Source organism: Microtus pennsylvanicus, chromosome 7, assembly GCF_037038515.1.
Source record: "Microtus pennsylvanicus isolate mMicPen1 chromosome 7, mMicPen1.hap1, whole genome shotgun sequence".
NCBI classification, from domain to species: Eukaryota; Metazoa; Chordata; class Mammalia; order Rodentia; family Cricetidae; genus Microtus; species Microtus pennsylvanicus.
In genome coordinates this window covers 84,270,510-84,297,196 of record NC_134585.1, presented here as the reverse complement: position 1 = coordinate 84,297,196, position 26,687 = coordinate 84,270,510, and the positions used below count along the sequence as shown (strand labels likewise).

At 44.1% G+C, this 26,687-nt stretch overlaps 1 protein-coding gene across 2 annotated transcripts in view; it reads left to right on the top strand.

Moving 5' to 3' along the window:
• Positions 1 to 26,687, top strand: part of Manba (mannosidase beta) — a 67,884-nt gene that overhangs the window by 15,752 nt on the left and 25,445 nt on the right. For both annotated transcript variants that reach the window (XR_012911382.1, XM_075981278.1), the window contains exons 4-10: positions 485 to 655; positions 5,162 to 5,285; positions 9,354 to 9,529; positions 10,857 to 10,967; positions 20,808 to 20,959; positions 24,357 to 24,474; positions 26,303 to 26,389. Coding sequence is in view for 1 of the 2 variants with exons in the window: in XM_075981278.1 (XP_075837393.1) it covers positions 485 to 655; positions 5,162 to 5,285; positions 9,354 to 9,529; positions 10,857 to 10,967; positions 20,808 to 20,959; positions 24,357 to 24,474; positions 26,303 to 26,389 (939 nt within the window). In the remaining variant the exon portion in view is untranslated. The remainder of the gene's footprint in view (positions 1 to 484; positions 656 to 5,161; positions 5,286 to 9,353; positions 9,530 to 10,856; positions 10,968 to 20,807; positions 20,960 to 24,356; positions 24,475 to 26,302; positions 26,390 to 26,687) is intronic.

The following is a 26,687-nucleotide window of genomic DNA, read 5'->3' as shown; positions in this document are numbered from 1 at the left end:
TTTTCTCTCTCTGAAATTGTATCCTCATTTTTCCTCTGTTTCAAGGGGAAAGCAAAAATAACTTATGACTTAGACACACACACACACACACACACACACACACACACACACACACACACACTATGCATTCCAGAGAGTTGGGTCATCGTAAAGGGTCTAGGAATCCCTGGCAGCTCAAGGCCATGAGCACAAGCCACAGCAGATATTTCAGGGCTAAAGATACTTTTGGCTCTGCATATTTCTCTGGGACTATAATTCTGGCAGTAAAAACAGGGGACGCCGAGAAGCCTACGCTCGGCCAGGAGAGTAGAATTATCACTAAAGCTGGGCCACTAAATTCTGTTTCAGAGGGAGGCTTTCTGTTAATGAGGCCAGCTCTAGATTTGGTTATCGCGTGCATCTCTCGTGTAGTCTGCCTTTATCTAAATTCTTACACACAAGACTAGTTCCCCTGCATGGATTTGTGTGTTTTCTCCTTCCTCAGAGCTTTGACATCACTGGTGTGGTCAGAGACGTGAACTCCTTACAGCTGCGCTTTCAGTCAGCAGTGCAATATGCTGAGCGTCAGAGCAAAGCTCACACCAACTACTCCGTACCACCAAACTGCCCCCCAAAGGAGCAGAAAGGTGAATGCCATGTCAACTTTATCCGAAAGGTAAAAACTCTTTCAAATGCATGGGCTCTGCGGCTAGTGTGTGAGCGCTTACTTGATTCCTTCCAGGGGCGTCTGGAAAGTTCTCAGTCTCCTAATCCCTCAGTCTGATTTGAAGATTTGAAAAAAAGATTTTCTGAGTTTTTGTGGTGAATATTCATGCTTTTAGGTTTTCTCCCTGAAGTATGTTTCAGAATTAAGTTTACACACACACACACACACACACACACTCACTCACACACACTGGATCACAGAACTTGATATTGTATTCTAGGTTGGCCTAGAACTTACTATGGTGCTGAAAGAGACAATTCACCTACTTCGGCCTCCCACATCTTGGGCTACTGGCATGATCCCCATGGCTGGCTGATAAGAGAACTTTATAATGATTGTGTTATCATTTCAGGCAGGGACTCATCTAGCCCCGGGCAGGTTCAAGCTTGTTGTGAAGCCAAGGATGACCTCTACCTTCTGATCCTCCCCCTCATTCTGCTGCGTGCTGAGTTTACAATTGGTACAGCCTTGTCTGTTTTTACCAGACACCGGGGAGGAAACCGCTGTGCGTGTTAGGCAGAGCCCTGAGCTAGCTCTACCCTCTGAGCTACATTCCCATCTCTATGAATTATTTAACGTTTATATTTATCAAAATTATTACCAGATGTGAAAACTTACTAGTGATTCTCGTGACTAGCAACCTGTTTGCAAGAAATAAATATTCTGAGACATTCTTGTATTTTATTGCTAGGATCTTACAAAATAGAATATAAAGGTATAACCCACAGATGATTTTTTTTTTTTTTATTTTTCGAGACAGGGTTTCTCCGTAGCTTTTGGTTCCTGTCCTGGAACTAGCTCTTGTAGACCAGGCTGGCCTCGAACTCACAGAGATCCGCCTGCCTCTGCCTCCCGAGTGCTGGGATTAAAGGCGTGCATCACCACGGCCCGGCCAGATGATTTTTCTTTGAGGTTTAGTCTGTTCTACAGGACTTGGATTTATACTAATGTGTGATTATTTTATTAAAATTATACGTAACCTTTAGGTTTTTTTCCTGGTTTTTGTTTTGTTTTGTTTTTGTTTTTGGAGACAGTGTCTTACTATGTAGCCTTAGCGGACCTAGAACTCATTTGTGGTACAGGCTGGCTTTGAACTCACAGAGATCCTCTTGCCTCTGCTTCCCGAGTTCTGAGAGACACTTAATTTTTAAGAAGAAAATGTTAATCATCTTCATCAACTCTTTGACCCTTCTACTTCTTCCGTCAACATAAAGCGTCTCTTGTCTCTACTTCCTCCTCTGTCCAGCACGGACGGTGGCCTCCATCTTTTCAGCTCCCCTTTACCATCTGGTCAGTTTTCATCACCGTGGCAACAGATTGAGATAAATAGGTTTTGGGGAGCATTTCTTTTGGTTCTCAGTTCTGAAGATGCGCTCTCTGGCTCTGCACCTGTGGAGAGGCAGAACATCGTGGTAGAAGGGAGTGTGGAACGAAGCTGCTTCCTTCTTGCGTCTGGCAGAGGAGAGTGAGGGAGTGACCAAGGTAGGTGCCCTCTAGGGCACGCATCAGTGGTCTCTCCTCTTCATTCCAACGAGGTCCTACATTCTAGTTCCTGCCATTATCCAATACAGTCTTTATTTTTTGAATCTGGGTCCAGTTGTTTCTTGCATAGCACGCTGCCCTGGTTGCCTAACTGGCATTTCCACAACTTCATCCGCCTTCCTTTATTAATTCTACACAGAGTAGCTGGCTGGCAAGGTCTTTCAGACAAAATGACCACAGCAATCCTTGACTTAAAACAGAAACAAGGAGCTCTGAGTTCCTACGTCGTGGGGTAGAGCCTCAGGAGACTAGCTATATTTTTAAGTCGTTTATCATTTTATCTTTCAACAGCTCTGCACCAGCAGTCAGCTAATGTCCAGAGAGCTCTGAGCTCTGTCTTCACCCCACCTCCTCCTGCTGGAACTGTGTCGTGTTCAGCCAATTAGGGATCTCATTCTCCCTCTCAGTCAGCAGTCACTCATAACCCGAGGGACAGGACCCTGTGAAAACCAACCCTTTCACATCTATAGGTTTTTTCATGGTACGGGATTTGTTTAGGAAGCCGTATTGTCATTGCCGAGGTTTCTAGGGTCTGGTCCCTGCAGATTTGAGGGTGAACTGGACCCTCCAATCTTTCTTCCCCCCTTCCTCAGTTGTCCCTTAGTCTCAGGGGCAGGGTCTGTACTGTAGATGTGTTCGTGTGACTGGGAACCCTAGGGAACACTAGTCAGCTGGTCTCTGTGTTTCACTAGTTGTGGTTGTCTGGGATGGTCTCGTCTATTGCAAAGAGAAGCTTCTTATATGAGGGATGGGAGCCACATTGTTACCTGGGTTTTTTCTTTGTTTGTTTGTTTGTTTTTTCTGTAGTAGAAGCACATTTATCTTTCTCTGACATAAATACAGAGTGAAAAAAAGAAAACTTTAAGAGAGTAGTGTGACCAGATCCTCTGCATACAGACACCTTCATCCCCCAAGCTCAGGCACCTATTTTAGGGCTCGCTTTCAAAGCTGAGCTCTTAGTGTCAGGGATTTTATTTTCAGAAGTATTTTTTCTCTTAACAAGTAAAAGAAAACTTTCTGCTTGTCAGGAATATGTATGTATATCTATCTATCTATATCTGAAATATATATATATATATATATATATATATATATATATATATATATGATTTTTTTTTAAGTTAAGTTTTTAGATTTCATTATGGCAGTTCGTACCAGCATGGCTTTCTGCTTTGTTCTCAGTTGTTCCCCTCTCCCCTGCTCTCCCTGTACAGCCTGCCTATTCCTGGTGTCCCTCTGCCCCCAGGCGGTCTCTTTCCCTAATTCCTTTCTTATCACTTGAATTCCAGTACCCTCTCTTTGCCTGCTCCCTTGAGAAGTTATCTTAACAGAATCACCTCCTGCTATTTGAATCTGAACCTTTGTAAGGTCGTAATTGGGATTTTTTAGTGTCCTGGCTCTCAGACTGGTAGCCGGGTGGATAAGATTAGATCTCTCCGACAGGTAGCCTTCCAGTCCGGGTCTGAAGTAATTGCCTTTGTGCCTGGTATTCTCAAACAAGGACTGCTGAGTTCAGACTTAATGAGTTAGGAGCTAAGGCTAGTTTTGTTCTGCGTTTGTTTTTTAGTTGCATTCCTTAAAGGTGTTAATATTTATCTTTTAATGAGGCCTCTCACTTCTTACACACATTGTTTTGTTTAATACAGTGGTGAGGCCCAGCAGTATTCTGGAGAACTTGAAAGAGTAATAGCATTTGGTTGGGGGGGGGGGGGTGGCTTGTGGTCCTGGCACTCTCAGGCCCATCCAGGAGGAGCACAGGATTAGGGCAAACCCCGGGCTCCATAGTGACACTTGAAAAGCAAAAAGCAAAATAAAATAATGTTGTTCTGATGTAATATGCTTTTGAAGAATGAATGTAAAATAGTTTATAACTAGATTTTGTGATTTTCATAAATCTACTCTGGCACTTAGGTTGATATTTTGGTTATTATAATAATAATCAGTATAGTAAATAATAATAATAATAATAATAATAATAATGTATAGCAAACTAAACCAGCATTTCTCAGCCTAAACTACCCTTGTTCTATCAGTTGGGAACCTTGGCCGGGCACCTGAGCTCAGAGGCTTTTAATCAAGCCATCACCCTGCGTCCGACTGGGCCGATGAGTTCTGAGCTTACCCTGGCTGTCAAGAGGTTTCAGATCTTGTTCCCAGATCTCCCATGTGGCCTCCCACAGCGCTGCTTCAGGACATAGCAGCTGGCTTCCCTCTTGGCCCAAAGAGAGCATGGGACCAGGTCCAAAACCGAAGGGCCAGTCTTCTCTAATCTAATTTTGGAAATGACATCACCTCTGCTATTTTCTGTTCACAGGAAGTGGTTCTCTTTATCTGGCACATGAGCAAGAGAGGGGTGCACTGGAGGGCACGAACACCAGAAGGGAGACTTGTGAGCTTGTGTGCTCACACTCATGTGCACACACACACACACACACACACACACACACACACACACCACACTACACAGTCAGGGGATGAACTGTGTGCCCCAAACTTACTAAATATTGAAGTTGTAACACCCTCTCTACTCAAGTATTTCAGAATGTAACTGTATTTGGAGTCATCATTATTAAGGTGAATATGTTAAACGAGGTGTTTGGAGTAAGGAGATTTGGGCAGCCAAAGGAGATGGGAGGGGTGGTAGGAGATAAAGCCCAGAAGAGCCCCTGTCCAGCCCCGGTGTTTTGCTATGGTGTCTTTAGTAAACTTATATATGAATGTGTATATAATATTTTAAAGACAGAATCTTTCCTTTCTTACTAAGTCTTTTGTTTAGCATGCGCCATGACATTTCCACACATGCGTGTCTTACAGTCAGCTCTTACTGACCACTTCTCTGGAAAAGAGTTTTCCAGTGTTTAATTTTTTAAGTAACCAGAACGTACCTCTCTTTTTCTTCCCTTGAAATTACAGGAGCAGTGCTCCTTCAGTTGGGACTGGGGACCTGCCTTTCCCTCTCAGGGAATCTGGAAAGACGTTAGAATTGAAGCCTACAACATCAGTCATCTGGATTACCTCACGTTTTTGCCAATCTATGGTAAGCCAAGAATTGTGATTTCCTCATTTTATTTCTTTAGTCTTCTCCTTATTACACAAATTGTGTTTCTAATTTGGGATATGGGTATATTTTTCAGGGACATCTTAAAATAATGCAGCATGCCCATTGTATAAATAAATGCAATAATATCTAGTGTGAAATAGATACAAATGGTTTGTTGTGAAATTTACAGTATAAACAGGTATTGGGAGATACCTGTTAGAATCTCTCTCTCTCTCTCTCTCTCTCTCTCTCTCTCTCTCTCTCTTTTCTTTGGAAAAAAAAAGACAGGAAAGGATGGAAAGGAGGGAGGGAAGATTGGTTTGTTTGAGCTCCCTCTGTTGCCCAAGCTGCCTCAGACTTGAGAGTTCCCCCTGCCCTAGCCACCCTTCCCCACCACTGACTCCAAGAGATACTATGACTGAGGCATTCTCAGAGCTGCTTTTCCATGGTCAGTTTCCTTGTTTTCGCACTTAGTTGTTCTTAATTTTGTATTTATAATATGTATTTATTTGTGTCTAAGTGTCTTTTAGTGAGTATGTCTATGGTATGAGAATATGTATGTGTGCCATGCAGAGGTTCTTCTCTCTCTCTCTCTCTCTCTCTCTCTCTCTCTCTCTCTCTCTCTCTCTCCTAACTCACTTGAGATGGGAGGGTCTCTCCATGAAACCGGAGCTACGCAGTAGCCAGCAAGCTCCGGCCATCCTCTTGTCTCCAACCTGCTCCCGCAGCACTGGGGTTACAGGTTTTTTTTTTTTTTTTTTTTTTTTTTTTTTTTTTTTTTTTTTTTGGTTTTTCGAGACAGGGTTTCTCTGTGGTTTTGGAGCCTGTCCTGGAACTAGCTCTTGTAGACCAGGCTGGGCTCGAACTCACAGAGATCCGCCTGCCTCTGCCTCCCTGGGGTTACAGTTTGTATGTTGATGCTAGGACCTGAACTCTTGTTTACACAGCAATGCTCTTACCCACCAGGCATCTCTGTAGCCTGCTTTTGGACCTACTGAGCTGAGCAGGGCTGTTGGTCTCTGTCTTGTGCTCCACCCCTGCGCTGCCCACAAAGAGGTGCTGCCTCAGTCCCCTCCTTCTTTCTAGATGACCTGACTATGAGGTGGAGGAGTGGGCTGTCCTCTCAGCTCGTCCGTGGCCTGTGATGGACCCTATGTGTAAAGAGTGTACAACTGCTCTTTACTGCAACTTCGTTTGGAAAACGTCATGTAAAAACACGGCAAACCTGTGTCAGTCCTGCTGAGCATCTGGTTGGCAGGCAGCCATTGACAGTATCTATCTGTTCCTTTGGATTTTCTTGGTTGTTCTTTTCTGAATTACTTTCCCCCTAAAATGCCATTGCGCTCCTCTAAAATAGCGTCATCCATTTTAGGCTGCAGGAGCAGTCTTCTGCATGCCGGCTCTCTTCTCGCGAGCCGACTGGTCACTCAGGTACACTACAGTCTTGCTGGCTTGTCCTTATTTTGCCTTTGGGGTTTTGCTTTCAGTTCAGTTCAGTTTCAGCTTGAGATTTCCTCTCAATAGCCAAGGAGCTCTGCCTGTTGGTGAAGCAGGGGGCAGGGTGGTGCTAATCAGCCGTGAGCCTGCCCTTCTGGCCAGCGCAGTTGGCAGCTTCCTGAAAAACAGCAGCTTGATCTGTCTTGTATATCTAGTGTGAGTCTGGGAAAATGTGTGGTGCCTGAGCTTACGCGCTCCAAGATGTGGGGACCGTGGAGTGGTGTCGGAGTTTACACATTCCGTGATTCAGAGAGTGCGGGGTGGCGTCATCATGTCGTCTTTAAATGCACAGGACTGCTTTTCCCTCTAGCCTCTCATTTTCTAGTAAAGGCTCAGGAGGGCAGCGTGGGAGGGCGGCAGGGAGGGAATCAGCAGGAGAAAGTCAAGGCAGTTGCTTTTGCACAGCTTTTCTGCCAATGAGATAAAACACCCCCCTTAACACAAGCATGAATCACTGATTGCCGACCAGCTCCTGCCTCCCAGCTTCTCTTTCCTTCTTTGTCATTAAGCCCTGGATGCCATTTGGCCTCCTCCCTCTCACTGGAGCTCAGAGTTGGAGGTCGGAAGACAGCGCTGGGTCTTTGCCTTCCATTCTCTTTCAGACTCTTGTCGGCTGCCGTATATGTCAGGGTATCTAGCCTCCAGCCGCTTAGGAGTCTCCTATCTCCATGCCCAGTCTCACTAAGGGTTACAGATGTATGTTAGAGCACCCGGCTTTCCCAGAATCTTAGGAATTCAAACTCAGGTCCTCACACCTGGGTGGCAAGAACTTTGCCCACTAAGTCATCATTGCAGTCCCATCTGCCCCATCTGCCCCATCTGCCCCAGCCCTCACCATGGAGACCATGCTGGTCTTGAACTCACTCTGGCTTCAAACTCACAGATCTGCCTGCCTCCACTTCTTGAGTGCTGGGATTAAAGGCCCAAACCTCCATGCTTGTCTTTTTTGTTTTAAGATTTTAAAAATTGTGTATATATGTGTATCTGCATGAGGTTATGTGCATCATATGTGTGCAGGTGCCCCTGAAAACCAGAGGGTGTCCAGTCTCCTAGAACTGGAATTGTAGGGGTTGTGATTCATCTGATCTGAGTGCTGGGATCCAAACTTAGTCCTCGGGAAGAGCAGTCAGTACTCTTAACCACTGAGTTGTCTCACCAGCCTGTTTGTAATTCTTTTGCTGTTGTTGTTTTTTTGTTTGTTTGGTTTTTTTTTTTTTTTTTTTGAGGCAGGGTTTCTCTGTGGCTTTGGAGCCTGTCCTAGAACTCACTGTGTAGACCAGGCTGGCCTCGAGCTTACAGAGATCCTACTCTCTCTCTCTGCCTCCTAAATGGTGAAATGAAAGGTGTGCACTATCACTACCTTTAATCCTAGCACTTGGGAGGCAAAGCCCAGAGGCTTAAGGAATTTCCCGGTGGAGAATTCTTCTCTTCTGTGCTGGACCAGACTTCACACATCCTAGGCAAATGCTCTCCCTCTTCTTAGTTGCACTCTCAGTTTTCTTTAGAGATTTTTCAGTCAAAGCTGTTGCGCGTGCACTAGAGAAGCCTTAATGCCTTTTTGACCCTTTGAATGGGGGTATGTCTGCTTGGTGTTACTATGGATTCCTATGCAGGCCAGACACAAGGTTGGTTGGTCCGTCCTTCCTTCCTTCCTTCCTTCCTTCCTTCCTTCCTTCCTTCCTTCCTTCCTTCCTTCCTTCCTTCCTTCCTTCTTTCCTCCCTCCCTCCCTCCCTCCCTCCCTCCCTCCCTCCCTCCCTCCCTCCCTCCCTCCCTCCCTCTCTCTCTCTCTTCCTCCTTCCCTTTCTCTTGCTCTTTCTCTTCTTTTTTCTTCCCTCCTTCCTTTGAAGAACCTGCATGAATGTATGAGCTGGCCCTGGGAAAACCCTGAAATGGCTCATTGTTTAGAACCACAATCCTTGTCTCCTCTGGACTGCCTTCCTGGCTGAGGTCACAGGACCAAAAGCATCTGCCATCCCTTCTGCACAGGCATAGAGTGTAAGTGAGGCCGTAGCCCAAGGAGAGCCCCATAGACACCGTAGGCCAGCCTTGCCTACCTAGAGTGTGAGAATGGGGTAGAAGACCCCAGGGAGGGACAGTGCTGTGCCGGATTCTGGGGTGCCTGCTGCCCTTGCCTTCTGTTCTTGCCTCCAAAAGTTATCTTGCCTGCAAGAGAGCTGAGGATCGAAGGTTTGTTTAGGAGCTGGTGACTTGTAGATTCCTGAAGAGATGTGCTAGGAAGTTGTGTTCTAGATACAGGTCCCACTCTGACGACTAGACGGGGTTCCATGGTACTCTGATTATATCCTAAAACTTACTGGGTACTTAAGTTTTTTTGAACTCCAGTTCCTTTTCTCTTGCTACCACAAGTCGGTATAGAATGCACAGTTCTGGTTGTTTAGAACAAAAGATTCCACTCTGCAGATGAAAAAAACGTTTCCTCTTAGCTTCCTCTGTGGCAGCTTCGGGGATCACTCACCGACAGCTGCTGCTCCTGCCTATTTTTGGCGAATCCTGGGGCGTGCAGGAACGATGCTTAGCTTGTGTTCTTTTCTTCCTTGGTGCTGTAGATAACGCTTCTCGGGAGTGGAATGTTGAAATAGAGGCTTCTTTTGACGTTGTCAGCTCAAAGCCAGTTGGTGGTCAGGTGACTGTAGCCATCCCTAAACTGCAAACACAGCAGACATTTGACATTGAACTTCAGCAGAGGCAAAGAACGGTTAAACTCCTTGTGAAAATTAGCAAGGTGAGCAACGTCACTTCCGGGGAAACGCTGGGTAACTGCGCTGGCTGTTCAAGGACAGAAATGGCGGAGGGCGAGGGGAGTGGGTACCTACTTCCTCCTTGTATTTTCTAACTACTTTTTCATTTTTAGAGGTTTCATTTATTTAGATTTTTTTTTTTGAGACAAGATTGTACGCTGTGGCACAAAGTGGAACTCACTAAGCAGCCCAGGCTGGCTTATTTTTTTGTTTGTTTTGCTTGATGTAGGGTCTTTCATCGTAGCTTGGGCTGACTTAAAACCCAACCTGTAGCCTAGGCTGCTCTCCAGCTTGCATTTCTCCTCTGGCCTCTGGCTCTCTTAAGTGATGAGATTTCAGGTTTACAGGCGTACATCCCCACGATGGCATTTTTTGCCTTGATTTTTAACTTCACATATAATTTGTATGCTAGCGAATGGATGATTTCTCACATGTAAGACTCATATAGTGGGAAATATGTGATTTATTTTTTCTAATTTTTTCTTCTAAGAAGTCTGTTACATCTTTAATTTTTTCTTCTGTGTCATTTGCAATATCCTAGCCCATAGCAGATTCTACACTTCCGCTTTCAGTGTGGTGGCTCCTTCCCGTTCATTTTCAGTGACTTTAAGTATTGGTATTCTTTCTACCAGTAAAACTCTAAACCTGGACTCAAAGTTTATTCATGGTTAGATGGGGTAGGTTTTAGCTTTAATTGTTTTCTATTAATTTGGTTGATGATTATGAACAGGCAGAGTAACAACAACTTGGAGGAAAGTAAGACTCCCTAAGAGTTCCAGTCCTGGGCATAGAAGAGTCGACTTCCTAGTTCAAGTCTTAGTGTTGAGACTGTAGAATAAACACGCTCTGGAATGATAGAGCAGGAAACAGCTCCTTCTCGAACACCATGATGCTCTGGTATGCTTATCTGTGCAATACTCCCAGCGTGTTGAGTGTTTAGATATTCTCAGTGGAGGGGTTGGGGACACAGCTCAGTCCTTCCCTAGTGTGCATCAAGTCCTGAGTTCCATCCCCAGCACCACAGGAACTCTAGTCCTAGGATTCCAGAGGTGGAGGCAGGAGGATCAGAAGTTCATGGTCGTCCTCTCCTCTGTTACTAACTTTGGGCTAGATACCCTGACTCAAGATAAGCAAATGAATAGATATATAAAATTTTAAAATAGTTATTCTGTGGCTGGGCTTTGGCAGAGAGTAAGCATGGACACTTATGTTGCTTTAGGACATACATATTGAGAAATTAATATAACCTGAGGAGTTATACTGTTTTTCTAAACTATGCCTCATTACATAGAATGACTTATCTCTTAAAAGGACATTGCTGTGGAACTCTGGTGGCCTCGAGTACATGGAAATCAGACTGGATACAACATGACAGTTCTCTTTGTGCTGGATGGAGGCTTAAATATTGAAAGATCAGTCAAGGTAAGTACATTGTTTTGTGAAAAGAAGGCTATTTCTTGTTTAAAATAGCAATACTGAGATTTGAAAGAAAAGAAGAAATTAGCAGAATTGACAATTCTACCGGACAAAGGGATAACATTCAAAGTTTCTGGGTTTATGTTCCTAGATGGATCAGATTTCTGTTTTGACCATCGCTTCCTGTGTTTTACACTCTTTCCTTGTTTCCTTTCTTTCTCAGTGCTGGGATTTGATCCAGGAACTCAGGCAAAGTCTCCCCTGGTATGCCACATCCCTGGTCTTCTCCAGTGTGCCCTTGCGTTATATCTAAGAAGCATATATGTGTAATTCTAAAGTGTGTATACTGTTAGCAGGCTCCTAGGATAAGAGAGAACCCAGCCTAACCCATTCTCTTCTTACTTCTAATCCGCAGAGCAACAACAAAACTAACTTATACTCACTGCTTTAGCCATTTGTCTTCTTCATGTTCCAAATTCCCATGCTTCTACTGATGCTAACTTTCCCCTCCTTACCTCTTTGGGATATTAGCACCTAGAAGTGTGAAGAACTTTTTCACTGGCTAGTTGTGTGGTTTGATCAGCCCTATGAGCACCATTTCCTTATGTTAAAATGGGGCAATCAGAATGTTGTAACTTGGGTCTAGCCTATCACAGCCACAGTATGTGAATAGCAGTGATAGTAATCCTTACCTAGAGTTTTCCTTTCCCTGACACGGAGCTTTGGTGTCTACAGACGATGGAGGTTGCCCTGCGGTGCCATCTCTCACAATGCACATCACCTCTCCTTGGGTTCAGATGGCATCCAGAGTAGAGGATGTACTTTTATGCTGTTCGTTTGAATTTTTCTTTGAAGTGTCCTATGTATCTCTGAGAGAGTAGGAATATGAGTGTGTGCACACATGCATAACGTGTTTGAGGGCGAGTCTCAGACTTCTTTTCTCACTCTCTCGGCCGGGATGTGTGTTCTTCCACACAGTGATTTATTCTGAGTTATCGTCATAAAAATGTGGAAAATAACGAGCCAGTCAAGCTGACTGCAGAGAAAAAAGATTCACTTCTATTTGTGGTACATCATTCCTTTTCCTTTAGACTCCAATTGGCTGTACCATTGTTGACTCTGCCTAAAGTTGTCAACCTTTTTGAGCCTTGAAGGGAAGGAAGATGTGTGGCCCTTCCATGCCTTCCTGCACGGGTGTGTGCTGTCTCTTCCTATGGCTTCAGTAGAAATCGTGATTGTCGATGCTTATTTCTTCAGTTACCTCATGGCGTCCTCTTGTGCTCTGGATGTTATTTTCCTGATAAAACTGGGATAATGCTAACAAGGCTAATAATGTGGTTGGGAGGTGACTTCATTAAACATGTCCTTGTAATAATGGTCGGTGAGTACTCTGGAGAAATAAAGAACTTTGGAGGCAAACCAGGCATGGTGGTATATGCCTTTAATCCTAGCATGTGGAGGAGTGAGGTAAGGGATCCGAGTTTGAGGCCAGCCTGGGCTATCTAGTAAGACCCCCATCTCTAAGGAAAACATAGAAACAAAACAAAAGAAGGATTTTGAACTGGACTAAGGATATGGATGTGTAGATTGGCAGAATACAGGTAGTTGTGGCCATGGTAGGGGATGAACCACTCAGGGAGGACACAAAGAGGACCGAACCCTGAGGAACGATAATAAGGATGTGGCAAGAGAACAGTCTGCAGGGAAGTCTTAGAAGGAATGGTCAGAGGCAGAGAGTCACCTGGTTTGAGTAGAGAGGTGCAGAGCTGGGAAAGAATATTCTAGGAGCAGACAGCATCAGCCATTGCAAAGGTGCCCATGATAGATGCTGAGGAAGGTCCTGTGCGTTTGGCAGTGAGGAGGCTACTGGCTACTGTGACCAGAACGGAAACCAAACTGCATAGTTTCTAGCAACGACTGCAGTCAAGGCAGCGACTGTGGTAGCCACTAATCCCGACGTGCCTTACTTCACTGCTTTGAGATGGCAACCAGCTGTGGGTCAGGAGACTGTCCACATGGGTTGTATGGAGGCCGCTTGTCCTTCCTGGCCGTATTGGAGCAGATCAGTGGGTGTACTGATGTGTTAGGAGCCAGAGTTTTTGTGATGGTTGGTGTACACGGTTGGTGTACATGCTGCATGAGTTCCTTCTGCAGCGCTGCGGCCAGCGCACCTGAAAGAAGGAACGGTTTACTTCAGCTCATGCCTGGGGGTCAGAGGTCAGTGTCCTGGAGCTGCTTCTCTTCTTCCACCACGTGGGTCCTGGGAACACAAACTTGGTCATCAGCAGTGTGCAGGAGGAGCCTTTATCCGCTAAGCCATCTCACTGACCCAATAAATATTTGAGTGATGACCATTGCTTTTCTGGATAGAAGGTCACTTAGCTGCCATTTCTCCTTGACATTGCTTAGCTCACAGTGCGCGCCATGGACGGGAAATGATTCTGCTGAAAGCAGCAGAAGGTCCTTTATATTGTCCCTGGTGTCAAGATTATTCCGTTAAATTATTGTCAGAAGGTGCTAGAACAAAGTAAGCAGTCAATTAGAACTTGTATATCATACCCCAAAAGCAGATGGAGAAGATTGCCGGTAGCTGTTCTAATTAGAAAAACCGTGGGAATTTCCCCAGTTTTTAAATTTAAAATACACGTCACTCTTTTCTTTGATTTTAAATCCCTGTTTCTAGTGTTGCAGCTTCCTAGGGCAGAAAGGGAAGACGATACCCATGGAATTCTTTCTAAGTGATACCCAGAGCCCTCTGAAGGCTTTACTAGCTCCAAGCTAGACAGGGTGAAATTTGGAATCATCAAGGCGTGTTTTCATGCAGAGAGTTCCCTGAGGCTGTGCAGAGTTAATTTCCCCAGTGTTGTCAGAGAAAATCTGAAGGGAGTGAGACTTCCTCCTCACACAGCAGCAGGCGCAGCAAGTCCCAGCCAAGCGTTTCTAGAGCCAGGCTCCCCTACAGACTGTGGAAAGCCCTTCCCTGCCCCTTCCCCTCAATGCTAGCAATCCTCCCCTTCCCATGCTTTGCAGATGCCAGACTCCTGTGTCTACCTCCTTCCCCGGATAGCCCTTTCACTTCCCTTCCCACCCCCACTCTCTCTTTCTTTCTAACTGTCTGTTTTTGAGACAAAGTCTCACTATGTAGCCCTGGTTGGTCCGAAACTTGCATCTTTTCCCTCCATCTCTGCCTCCCAAATGCTGGGGCCACAGACATGAGTCATCATGCCCACCTTAAACAGATACTATCCATTTTGCTTGTTCGAGCGTGTGACCTCATTCAAGTTCAATGACTGATATCTTTAAAGCATTATTTCCAAATAATATTTTTATATTATTATTATTATTAATAATAATTATTATTTTGGTTTCTCGAGACAGGGTTTCTCTGTGTAACAGACCTAGCTGCCCTGGAACTCGCTCATGTAGACCAGGCTGGCCTCAAACTCACAGAGATCCGCCTGCCTCTGCCTCCTAAGTGCTGGGCGTGCACCACCACCACTCGGCTTAAGGTCACATTTTGTGGTTTGGGGTAGTCCTGCATTTTGGAGACATAGTTTAAGCCAGTCCACCTCCCTTCATCCTTCTCCCTGTCAAAAGCTTAGTTAAAGAATTACAGAATGACCACTGTCAGTGGCTTCCTCAGGGAGCCATGAGAGCTGTTCACCCAAGTACGTGAAGTAAATAGAGGCTGTCAAGTTTTAGTTATCACTATATTTTGGGAGTTCTAGAAAATGCCAGTGATAACATACTGTTTCTCCAACATCTGTTGTTGGTCTAAGTTTTCCACACGTGGGTGTTCACTGTTAAATTCTGATAATATATATGGAGAATTGGATCTGGCACTTTCTTCTTATTGGTCCTTTAGTAAATACTATGATATACGTGGAAGTTTCTTTGGAGAAATTCTGTTATATGGTATCCTTGATCTTGTGTATAATCCTTTTCATATAGTTTTAAAAATGAGATTTATTTGTTTATTTCATTTGTGAGTGTTTGGGCTACATATGTCTGTGCTGGGGAAGGTCAGACGAGGGCATCAGATATCCTGAATCTGGAGTTATGAATGGTTGTGAGCCACCGTTAGGAGTCTAACCTGGGTCCTCTAAAAAAGCAGCAAGTGCTAACAGCTAAGCCATCTCTCCAGCCCCATAGAGTTTTTTTTTAAAGCAAGTTCATCTGCTTGAGCTTGCTTTGAACACAATTTGTGTCTCCAGCTGTTGCCTTCTTGACATATTCTTGCATTTAAGAATAGTCAGGGATACATGAAGGGACTAGGGAGATGGCTCAGGTGGTAAAGGGTTTGCATGATGACCTGAGTTTGTTTTCTCATTTATATGTTTGTTTATATGTTACACAGACATGGGTTTCTATGTCTAACAGCTTTGGCTGTCCTGGCATTCACTCTGTAGACCAGGCTGGCCTCGAACTCAGAGATCCATCTACCTCTGTCTCCTGAGTGCTGGGATTAAAGGCGTAGGCCACTACTGCCAGGGAGGACCTGAGTTTGAACGCCAGAACCACATAAAAGCTGGGTACAATGATACATGCCTGTGACCCTAATGATGGGGAGGTGGAGACAGGATGTAGTCAAGCAACTACATCCATGTTTAATTCTCTGCCATTGTCGGAGATAAAAATGCTAACATACAGACGATTACTGTGGAGATCATGCACAAATCAAAGGAACCAACCCCAAACTGACCTCTGCTGCCTGAAGCTCATTCTGTGAACCGCGTGCAACTTGTTCTTTTGGGAGGATTTTTTTCAGATGTGATGTTTTAGAACTTTAGAAATGCTTAGTTCTTTTTAGCTTTGCCTCATTGATAGAAAAGGCTCTATAAGATCTAGACGTTTACTGTGAAAATGTTTACTGTAAACCTGGGCAGAAGAGGTACACTCCACCCTGGTAACCTCTGTTTGTGCCATTGGCAAGGATGCAGTGAAGAGCGGCCTCCTGCCGTTCCTTAGCAAGGGTGCAGGGAAGAGCGGCCTCCTGCCGTTCCTTAGGAAGGGTGCAGGGAAGAGCGGCCTCCTGCCGTTCCTTAGCAAGGGTGCAGGGAAGAGCGGCCTCCTGCCGTTCCTTAGCAAGGGTGCAGGGAAGAGCGGCCTCCTGCCGTTCCTTAGGAAGGGTGCAGGGAAGAGCGGCCTCCTGTCGTTCCTTAGCAAGGGTGCAGGGAAGAGCGGCCTCCTGCCGTTCCTTAGCAAGGGTGCAGGGAAGAGCGGCCTCCTGCCGTTCCTTAGCAAGGGTGCAGGGAAGAGCGGCCTCCTGCCGTTCCTTAGCAAGGGTGCAGGGAAGAGCGGCCTCCTGCCGTTCCTTAGGAAGGATGCAGGGAAGAGCGGCCTCCTGTCGTTCCTTAGCAAGGGTGCAGGGAAGAGCGGCCTCCTGTCGTTCCTTAGCAAGGGTGCAGGGAAGAGCGGCCTCCTGCCGTTCCTTAGCAAGGGTGCAGGGAAGAGCGGCCTCCTGCCGTTCCTTAGCAAGGGTGCAGGGAAGAGCGGCCTCCTGCCGTTCCTTAGCAAGGGTGCAGGGAAGAGCGGCCTCCTGTCGTTTCTACAGGCCAGAACTATTTGTGGAGAGCAGGCTTTTTTTTTTCCTCCTCAATTGCATTTTCAGTGCAAATAACATGGCCTTTATCTCTAAAGTGCGTAGTGGTTGATCTGAAATGAGTTTTAGGAGCATAAGGTTTGCCAAAGTTTAGAAACAAACAGTGTTGTTGTTGAGAAAAAAGTTATGGACAGCTTCGTGAGTATCTGGTTACACACCGCCAGGACGTGGCTCGGAGCTCGTGAATCACGACCTGTCTGCTCAGCAAGGGAGAGGAATTTGAGGAGTGCGGTATTTACTTATCAGCCACGACCTCACCTGACCTTTGGTTACAGTATCCTGAGCTCCATCTGGAGAATGCCGCGAGCTCTTTCTGCACTTTTGAAGCTAGCTCTTCTATTTTGAAAAGGAAACCAGAGCTGGCATGGGTGGGACAGACTTGTAATCCCAGCACGTTGAAAACGGAGGTGGGAGGATCAAGAAAGGACCAAGGCCAGCCTCGGCTACGTACTGGGGTCAAGGCCACTCTAGGTCTTTATGAGACCTTGCCTCTAAGGACAAAACAAAGTAAAATAAAAATAGTTTTTTATGGGTTAAAATCTTTATGAAGTAGCTAGAACAGTGATCAAGGGGCAAGCTCACAGAACCATCAAGAATGGATAGAAAAATTTGAATACTAAGGATTTTAAAACTGGTGCTTGGAGAGATGCTCAGTAGTTAAGAGTCCTTGCTGCTCTTCCAGAGGACCTGGATTTGGTTCCCAGCGCCCACACTGGGCAGCTCACAAGTCCCTGCGACTCCACTTCTGGGGAACCAGATGTCCTCTTCCGGCCTTTGCTGTTACCCACACAATTCCTCCCACCCCCTCGAAGTGCAAATAAAATAGATCTTTTAAAAAAATCACTTTAAAATTTAAATTGCTTGATGTTTCGTTTCTTCAAGATTCTTTAATATTTATGCCTGTCCCCTACATTTAGGTAGTATTTTCCTTTGCTGGGCTATTTAACATTTCTTTGTCCCATCGGATATGTTCACTCTGGATGCAAACGTATACTGCTCAGGGATCTTTTTCGAAAGCCATTTTCAGAGGCATTGTGTTCTGGGAAATAAAATACCTGTTGTTGCAGGCCTTTATGTGGCCCTTCGAGGTGAAGAAGGACACAATAGGACACGAGAGCCCTCCCGGGTGCTCTGGTCCCTGAGATGTCAGCGTGCCCGAAGCGAGGTGCCTGGTAGCTGGCCTCCCCCAGAGGCTCTTGGGTACTTTGAAGCGGCCTTCCTCTCCTGCTGGACAGTTGCACTGCATTGGTTGGGGGATGGGAAGCGATGCTATCTCACAGGAAAAACATCATGGGTATTCTTCATATCACACTGAGGTTTAATGCATGCTGGTTTCGGGGGATGGGCGATAGGACCTGGTTTGGTTTCTGGCACCCTGTGGCTGGCTCCAGGGGATCTGATGCTCTCATCTGGCCGCTTTGGGCACTTGTACTCATTTACAGATACCTTCCCCCACCCCACCACCTGCAGATGCATAGCGTACACAAAATTAAAAAGTTAAAAGGCAGGTACTAAAAATGTAAAACCAACAAGGGTTTTCTTAAAGTTAGTTGGACTGTGAATTCAAGCCATTTCTATGCACTCTTTAGAACCCGCCCCTTTATTTACACCGAAGCCTCCCGTGTGTGATACTGCAATACGCTGCATGGGCTATTTGAAAAATACCGCTTTCCTGAGGGTTCTGAATCATCTCAGTCTTGAAACATTTCAAGTTGTGGAACCACATTCACATTCTTGGTGTTTCCACTGACGTCATCTGAGATGTCTGTTAATTGCTGAACGTTCTCAAGCCCAGTGTGGTGGGCGCAAGCTTTCTTAAGCCTTATTTTTTCCTGAATTTTTATTGGCCTTAGATACTGTTAGTGCGTATTTCATTCGCTTTCAAGAAAATGTTCTCAAATCTGAGTAACTGCGGTCGTTAGTCAACTTTTTATTTAAATAAACATGGTACTTCCTGAGCAAGATGACTGACCCAGCTCATCGCACAAATGATGATGGCTCAGCTGCCCTCCCCTTAGACAGTTTGGAGGTGCTGCCATGACGTCTCTCCCTCTGCTGCGGTAATATCTGTGCAGATGTTAGCACGAATTTACATGGTTACCCGGAGGATCAAAAATCATCTTGTGCTTTGTATATTTTGGCGCCAAAACTTTACATTGTAGATTATCCTTGATGTATTAAGCCGATAGCAAGGGAATATCACAAAATAGGAGGCCTGTCAGTGCCCAGAGGGTCTCCCATTTGTAAAGCAAAGTGTCTTCAGACGGCCTGTCGACCATTTTGTCTCTTGCAGCTAAATCTTTTATTAGCTAGGCTGCTGTGTATTGCTGTGAGCCAGGTGGTGAGATTCCGTTCACTATTGTTTTTTGCTGTGGGCATTCAACAGTACCCACTGATGGCTTGTTTCTCAGCTAATATGTACACTTCTCTAGCCACTGTCACATATCCACAGTGAAAACTTCGACGCAGTCTTGGTTTCTGGTTTGTAAAGGTTCGTCAAGTCTTGACTTTTAAAGGGCTTACTCTGCCTATGTTTAAGATATTTGATTTCTTTTTCTTTATACCACCAATAATTGACTATAGCATGGCACAACTGTACCATGATATTTAATTGTGCATGTGGGGTGGATGCATGAAGTCTTGCTCTGTTGATCTCTTTCAGACAGAGTTTCTCACTAAACCTAGAGATCAATGATTTGGCAAAACTAGCTGGGCAGCCAGCCGCAGGGATCCCCCTGTCTCTACCTTCCCAATGCTAGCATTACAGACACATGCTGGGATTGCAGGGGGGCATTGCCATACTGGTATTCTTGACACAGATGCTGGGCATCCAAGTTCAGATCTGCATGATACTGTGACAAGCACATAACCCACTGAGCCATCTCCTTAGCCCCAATAAACATTATCGATTATCCATCTGTCTGCTGTCTATCTGTCTATCTAATATATCATCTACCTACCTGTCTATCTACTTACTTATTTACACTACAAGTAGATTTATAAAGGAAAACTGAAAAAGAACACCCAAAGAAGAAATACCAAATATATATATATTTGGCTTTTTTGAGACAGGGTTTCTCCGTGTAGCTTTGGAGGCTGTTTTGGAACTCTCTCTGTAGACCAGGCTGGCCTCAAGCTCACAGAAATTCACCTGCCTCTGCCTCCTGAGTGCTGGGATTAAAGGCGTGCCCCACCACTGCCTGCTTCCATAAATATTTCTTAAATACCCCTCCCTGCCTGTAAATGTATCTCTTTTATTTTTATTTATTTATGAAACATTTTCATTGTGTAGCTCTGGTTGGGCTAGCACTCACTATGCAGTTCAGGCTGTCCTCAAACTCACAGAGATCCGCCTGCCTCTACCTCCAGAGTACAAGGACTGAGGTGCATGCCCCCAGTCCCTGCCTAAATTGGTCTATTAAAAACCTACTTTGTCAGCCAGGAGTGATGGAGCATGCCTTTAATCCCAGCTCTCACGAGGCAGAAGCTGGGGTGACTCTCTGTGAGTCTGATGCCAGTCTGGTCTACAAGAGTGAGTTCTAGCCCAGCCAGAGCTACATAAGTGAGACCATTTTTTTTTATCTCTTTTTTTTAAACTTATTTATTTATTAAAGATTTCTGTCTCTTCCCTGCCACCACCTCCCATTTCCCTCCCCCTCCCCCAACCAAGTCCCCCTCCCTTGTCAGCCCAAAGAGCAATCAGGGTTCCCTGCCCTGTGGGAAGTCCAAGGAACCCCACCTCCATCCAAGTCTAGTAAGGTGAGCATCCAAACTGCCTAGGCTCCCACAAAGCCAGTACGTGCAGTAGAAGTGAGACCATTTTTAAAAACGAATAAACCAACCAAATCAACCAGACAAATAAACAACAAAAAAAAACCCCACCACCAACAATAACAACAGAAATACCTTTTCATTCTTCCTACCTCTACCTTAGATCATCCAGAACACGCAGACCGCATCTACTATCTGCCATTATGATATCATCCAATATCACATGTCTCTGGAAAGTTCACCATCTTTCTAGGTAGTGAGAGGGAAGACGGCAAATGCTGTCTCAGTTTTTTTTTTTTGACAGTAGATGAGGGCTATAGGAGTGTGTAGTCATATTTACCTGGGTGCTGGGGATTTGAACTTGGGTCCTCCTGTTTGGGAGCCATCTTCCTAACCCCCTACTTTTTGGTTTAAAGAACAAGTTCACTTGCACTTTTAAGTTTATGTTCAATATTTATTTCTTTTCACGGTAGGTTTATTTCAGGACAGTGCAACTTATCGAAGAGTCCATAAAAGGATCTCCTGGCCTGAGTTTCTACTTCAAAATTAATGGACTTCCTATATTTCTGAAAGGCTCAAACTGGATCCCAGCTGACTCATTCCAAGATAGAGTGACTCCCGAACTGTGAGTGTTGGCTTCTTTGCCTCTCCTTCCCCTACCTCTCTATACTGCTGCTAAGCTCAGAGATCAGAGTTACTCCCATCTGTTTCTTTCACTCCCAGCAGAAGGACCTGAGACCTGCAGAATGATTGGATAACAGAGATTTTAGGATAGGCACAATTATTTTCAATCATTCCCGCTCCCTCTTAAAATGCATCTAGCTAATTTGAGACTGTTAAAGACATCCCATCCTCATTTTACAAAACTATTATTATGTGTTTTCTTTGGAGAAAATGACAAATTGATATTTGAACTAATTAGTCTCAAACATTTAAATCCAGCTCATTGTTGTTCTTCAAAGAATACATTAAATAATTTCAAGCATGGTTTTAAGGGATAAGGGCCTACATTTATTTTATTATGCTAACATGTTATTTTACTTTTTAAAAAAATCTTTTGTGTGTATGATGTGTATGTGGGGGGATACGCACGTGTGTGCGCATGCACATTCCCCACATTCTAGTGTATATTTTTGGGGGGGTGGGATTAGTTTTATCTTGTTGACCTTGTCCTTTGCTTTACAGAAGCTTTCCAGTTTCAGGAGGTCCCATTTAATAATTGCTTCTCTCAGTGTCTGTGCTACTGGGGTTATAAATAAGAAGTGGTCTCCTGTGCCAATGTGTTCAAGTGTACTTCCCACTTTCTCTTCTATGAGGTTCAGTGTAGCTGGCTTTATGTTAAAGTCTTTGATCCATTTGGATTTGAGTTTTGTGCGTGGTGATAGATATGGATCTATTTTTATTCTTCTACATGTTGATATCCAGTTATTTCAGCACCAATTTGTTAAATATACTTTCTTTTTTTCCATTTGATATTTTTTGCTTCTTTGTCAAAAATCAGGTGTTTGAAAGTGTGTGGATTAATATCCGGATCTTCAATTTGGTCCCATTGGTCCTCCTGTCTGTTCTTATGCCAGTCCCAGGCTGTTTTCAGTACTGTAGCTCTGTAGTAGAGTATGAAGTCAGGGATTGTGATGCTTCCAGAAGTTCTTTTATTGTACAGGATTGTTTTGGCTATCCTGGGTTTTTTTGCTTTTCCATATGAAGTTGAGTACCATTCTTTCAAGGTCTTTGAAGAATTTTGCTGGGAATTGCATTGAATCTGCAGATTGCTTTTGGTAAGATTGCCATATTTACTATGTTAATTCTACCTACCCAAGAACATGGGAGATCTTTCCACCTTCTGGTGTCTTCTTCAATTTCTTTTTTCAAAGATTTAAAGTTCTTGTCATACAAGTCTTCCACTTGTTTGATTATAGTTACTCTGAGATATTTTATGGCTATCTGTGGTTATTGTGAAGGGTGATGTTTCTCTGGTTTCTTTCTCAGCTCTTTTATCATTTGTGTACAGGAGGGCTACTGATTTTTTTTGAATTAATCTTGTATCCTGCAACATTACTGAAAGTGTTTATGAGTTGTAGCGGTTCCTTGGTAGAATTTTTTGGATTGCTTATGTAAACTATCATATCATAAGCAAATAGCGAGAGTTTGACTTCTTTTCTGATTCGTATCCCCTTGATCTTCTTTTGTTGTCTTATTGCTCTAGTTAGGACCTCAAGAAATATACTGAATAGATATGGAGAGAGTGGACAACCTTGTCTTGTTCCTGATTTCAGTAGGATCACTGTGAGTTTCTCTTCATTTAGTTTGATGTTGGCTGTTGGCTTGTTGTATATTGCCTTTATTATGTTTAGGTTCCTTGTATCCCTGCTCTCTCCAAGACTTTTATCATGAAGGGATGTTGTATTTTGTCAAAAGCTTTTTCAGCATCTAATGAGATGATCGTGTGGTTTTTATTTTTCAGTTTGTTTATATGGTGAATTATGTTGAACCATCCCTGCATCTCTGGAATGAAGCCTCTCACACTAATAGTGGGGAGGAAAGAGTTTGTTTGGCTTACATTTCCACATCACTGTTCATCATCAAAGGAAGTCAGGACAGGAACTCAAACAGGGCAGGAACCTGGAGGCAGAAGCTGATGTAGAGGTCACAGAGGAGTGCTGCTTACTGGCTTACTCTCTATGGCGTGCTCAGCCTGTTTTCTTACAGCACCCAGGACCAGCAGCCCAGGGATGGACTACCCACCATGAATCACTAATTAAGAAAATGCCCTACAGTCTCCCATCTTTTAGAGGCATTTTCTTAATTGAGGCTTCCTCCTTTCTGCTAATTGTGGCTTGGGTCAAGTTGACATAAAACTATCCTACACTGAGGGCAACCTTGCATGTCATCTTCATCATCCATCTTACTTGAGATTGGGTCTCTATTTTGTTCACCACTGTATGTGACAGGCTATCTGTTTCCACCTCCTGTTGTGTGCTATAGAACCCAGCTTTGTGTAGTTCTGGGGATTTGAACTAAGGTCCTCAGGCTTGAGCAGCAAATACTTTACCCCCCACCCCCAGCCATCCCACCAGCCCTTTTTCTACTTCATTAAAGAACTAAAAAATTCTTGGTGGGAGGGGAAAATGCAAAAATATAAGAACAAAGTAGTCGGTGTGTCTGGAGAATGAGTCTGAAGACCAGAAGGACAATGTGAAGACATGAGGATTCAGGGTAACAAAATTTTTACATGGACAAAACCAAAGGGAGATAGATAATTCAAAATTATGGCTTTGTTAATCCACTTCAGTGACCTTCTTACTGTCAACAGCTACCCTACAGCACCATGCCACGTACCTTAAATATAGACACAACAGAACTTAGAAAACTAAGCAAAACCATGAACATTTTTTATCTGGAAGATAACTACAAGTGTTCTCTGAAGGTTTTGACACTAGAACTTAAAAATTAATAAACATTTATGTATATGGAGTGTTTATACTGTGCTTTTTTATGTGTATATATGTATGTGTTCAGTGCATGTGCACACGTGGAGGTCAGAGGTCACTGTTCTTGCTCATCACTTTCCACCCACCCTTGGAGACAGGGTCTCTCATGAACCTGGAGCTTACTAACTGGCTACAATTACAGGCATGCGCCTGCCCATCCCGCGATGTACAGGAGTGTTTGGAGTCAAATCCAGGTCCTCATGCTGGGGTTCGAGTACTCTACTTTCTCAGCCATTTCCCCAGCCCTGTGCTGCATTTTTCTACATGCCGAAATATAAAACAAAAAGAGTTTAAGGAATAGTATAAGGTTTCTGACAACTTACATACTGAAGACATCATGCATGGCTTTTCAGCTTGTTTGCTTAATGTGGTTACGACCGGTCTCTGTGTTATTTTACCTCATGGTTTTGGCATTCAGAAGAGCAAAATCATTTTGATTTTAAAGTGGCCTTTTCCCTTAACAGATTTGAAATATTTGGTAATGTCCCCCAGTTTATGAAATAGTGTTTGCCTTTGCAATCCCTTCTCCAGGTTGCAGGTCCTTCTGCGGTCCGTTGTGGATGCCAACATGAACACTCTACGGGTGTGGGGAGGAGGTGTCTATGAGCAGGATGGATTCTATGAACTTTGCAATGAACTTGGAATCATGGTAAGTATGTGACACGGTCTTGATGGGTGACTCGTCCCTCAGTCTGATGTTGTGAGTTGATATTATTGCTCCTTTATACCCTCTCAGAGCAGGGAATCATCTTCCTTACTTCATTCCTCATTGGATGAATGAAGGTTCCTCATTCCTTATTATCTATGTTTAATCATTTATTTATTAATTTTGTCCAAGGAATAAATGGACTAGAGTTGCTAACAAATACCAGAATTCTCCACTATTTAAAAATAATTACTATGGTATATGAGTTATATAATCAAATATCTCTTTCTACACTTCCTTCATGATTTTTCTTGTGATATGTAGGTGTATATACATAATAAAATATTGAATATTTAAAGAGTTCCCATGAACTCTGGAGAGAAACAAAAACAATAAAATTAACCAAAGAAAAGATGTTCTTAGTACTCAAATTTTGCTACAAGGAGGACCAAGCAAGATGCCTTCATCCCTCAGTGTCTCTGGAGAGCTGACTTCAGGAGCCCTGTGCTGCCTACATACTCAGTCTTCTCACATGAAGAAATAGAATGCTCACAAAGAACTACCCGCATCCTGACATATGCTGTACGTTAGTACTGGGCCACTTCCAGAGCTTCATCTAACATGATACATTTCACACACACACACACACACTGTATATATGAGTGTCTATGTGTGCAGGTTGCCATGTGCATGCTTGGTGCCCTTGGAGGTTCATAAGGGAATCAGATTTCCTGGACCTGGAGTTAAGGAGGGTATAAGCTTCCATGTGGGTGCTGAGAACTGAGCATGAGTGAGAGCAGCCAGTGAGCTTAACCCCTGCGCCATCTCTGCAGACCTGTGACTGTGCTATAAACAGTTGCCATACTTATTACTTAGGGACTAATGACAACCAGAAGAACCTGTATATGTTTGGTATATATTTTCTTTAGGGTCTTTTTCTGTATATTTTTTTGACCCATAGTCAAATCTATGTTTGGATAGTTTGCCTAGCTTGAATGCCAAACTTATAGATACTGAGGGTAGATTGTGTATCTTTTTAGTTCTAGAAATACAGTCATCATCAGATACACAGAGTGCCAGAGGAGAGTTGGAATCACAGCAGCAGTGATAGGCCTGCATCATGATGGCAGCCACATGCCACACTGTTCATTGAATGCCAGACATTTTTGTCTGCATTATTTTTTTTTGGTTTTTGTTTTGTTTTAGTATTTTTTCAACTTCCACGATATGGTTCCTCTTGTCCTTTGTCCGATTTACAGAGTGTAAAGTGACCCGTGAAGAGGGTGTGTATCTTGCCCACCAGCTCACACTCTCTATGGTAGAATCAAGACTGGTAGGAAGGCAGGCTGCTTGGTGGTTTTGCTTTGATCAGCCGCTCCACATAGGCCTTCTTGGAAAGGACTTCACGGTCTCATTAGTAAAGTGGGCGTCTAGTAATCTTCTAGCTGTGAAAAAAATTAAATCCTTTCTAAAGCAACTATAATTTTACCAGTCTGGTGTATTTCTCACTACTCCGTGCCTGGCGAAATGAGAAAGAAGGAGGAATGAGGAAGGACCCAAAGCTCCATCTTTCCTACTCTCTCATTATTTCCTTTTCTGAAGAATCATCCTTCCTTCCTCATCTTTCCTCCTTACTGAGCGTGCTCTCAGGCTTCTAAATATTTTTTGTGTAACTCTGGAAAGTCCTTCGGCGTGTGGGCACACTGTAAAGAGGCGCTCAGATGGGCGCGTTTGCAGAACTTGACTTTCCTTTATGTGAAAGATAATCCTCGCAGTGAGGATGACGTCAGGCTTTCCGTGGGATGACGCTGCTTTTTCTTTTGATTGACAGGTATGGCAGGACTTTATGTTTGCCTGCGCCCTTTATCCAGTTGGGCGGAGCTTCGTGGAGTCAGTGAGAGCTGAAGTTGCTTACCAGGTATGCTATTGCTACACCTCCAAGAAGAGAACGCATGCGCATCTTAGTTGTTCCTTTTGTTAAATCGCTCATTTCTTTTAGTTGTTTTCTACTCAATCCCATGAAAAACCGCAGTCTGGAAATTGATTTTGTGAGTGATTCAGCAGTGTCAGGGCTATAACATCACCTACTTGCTGACAATCCCCAGATTAACGCCCGATCATTCAGTCTCTGATGAATCCCTCATCGAGTATCCACCCCTGCTTGGTGGTATGGTCAGAGGTTTAACGGGCATCTCAGTGTAACATGTCCAACCACC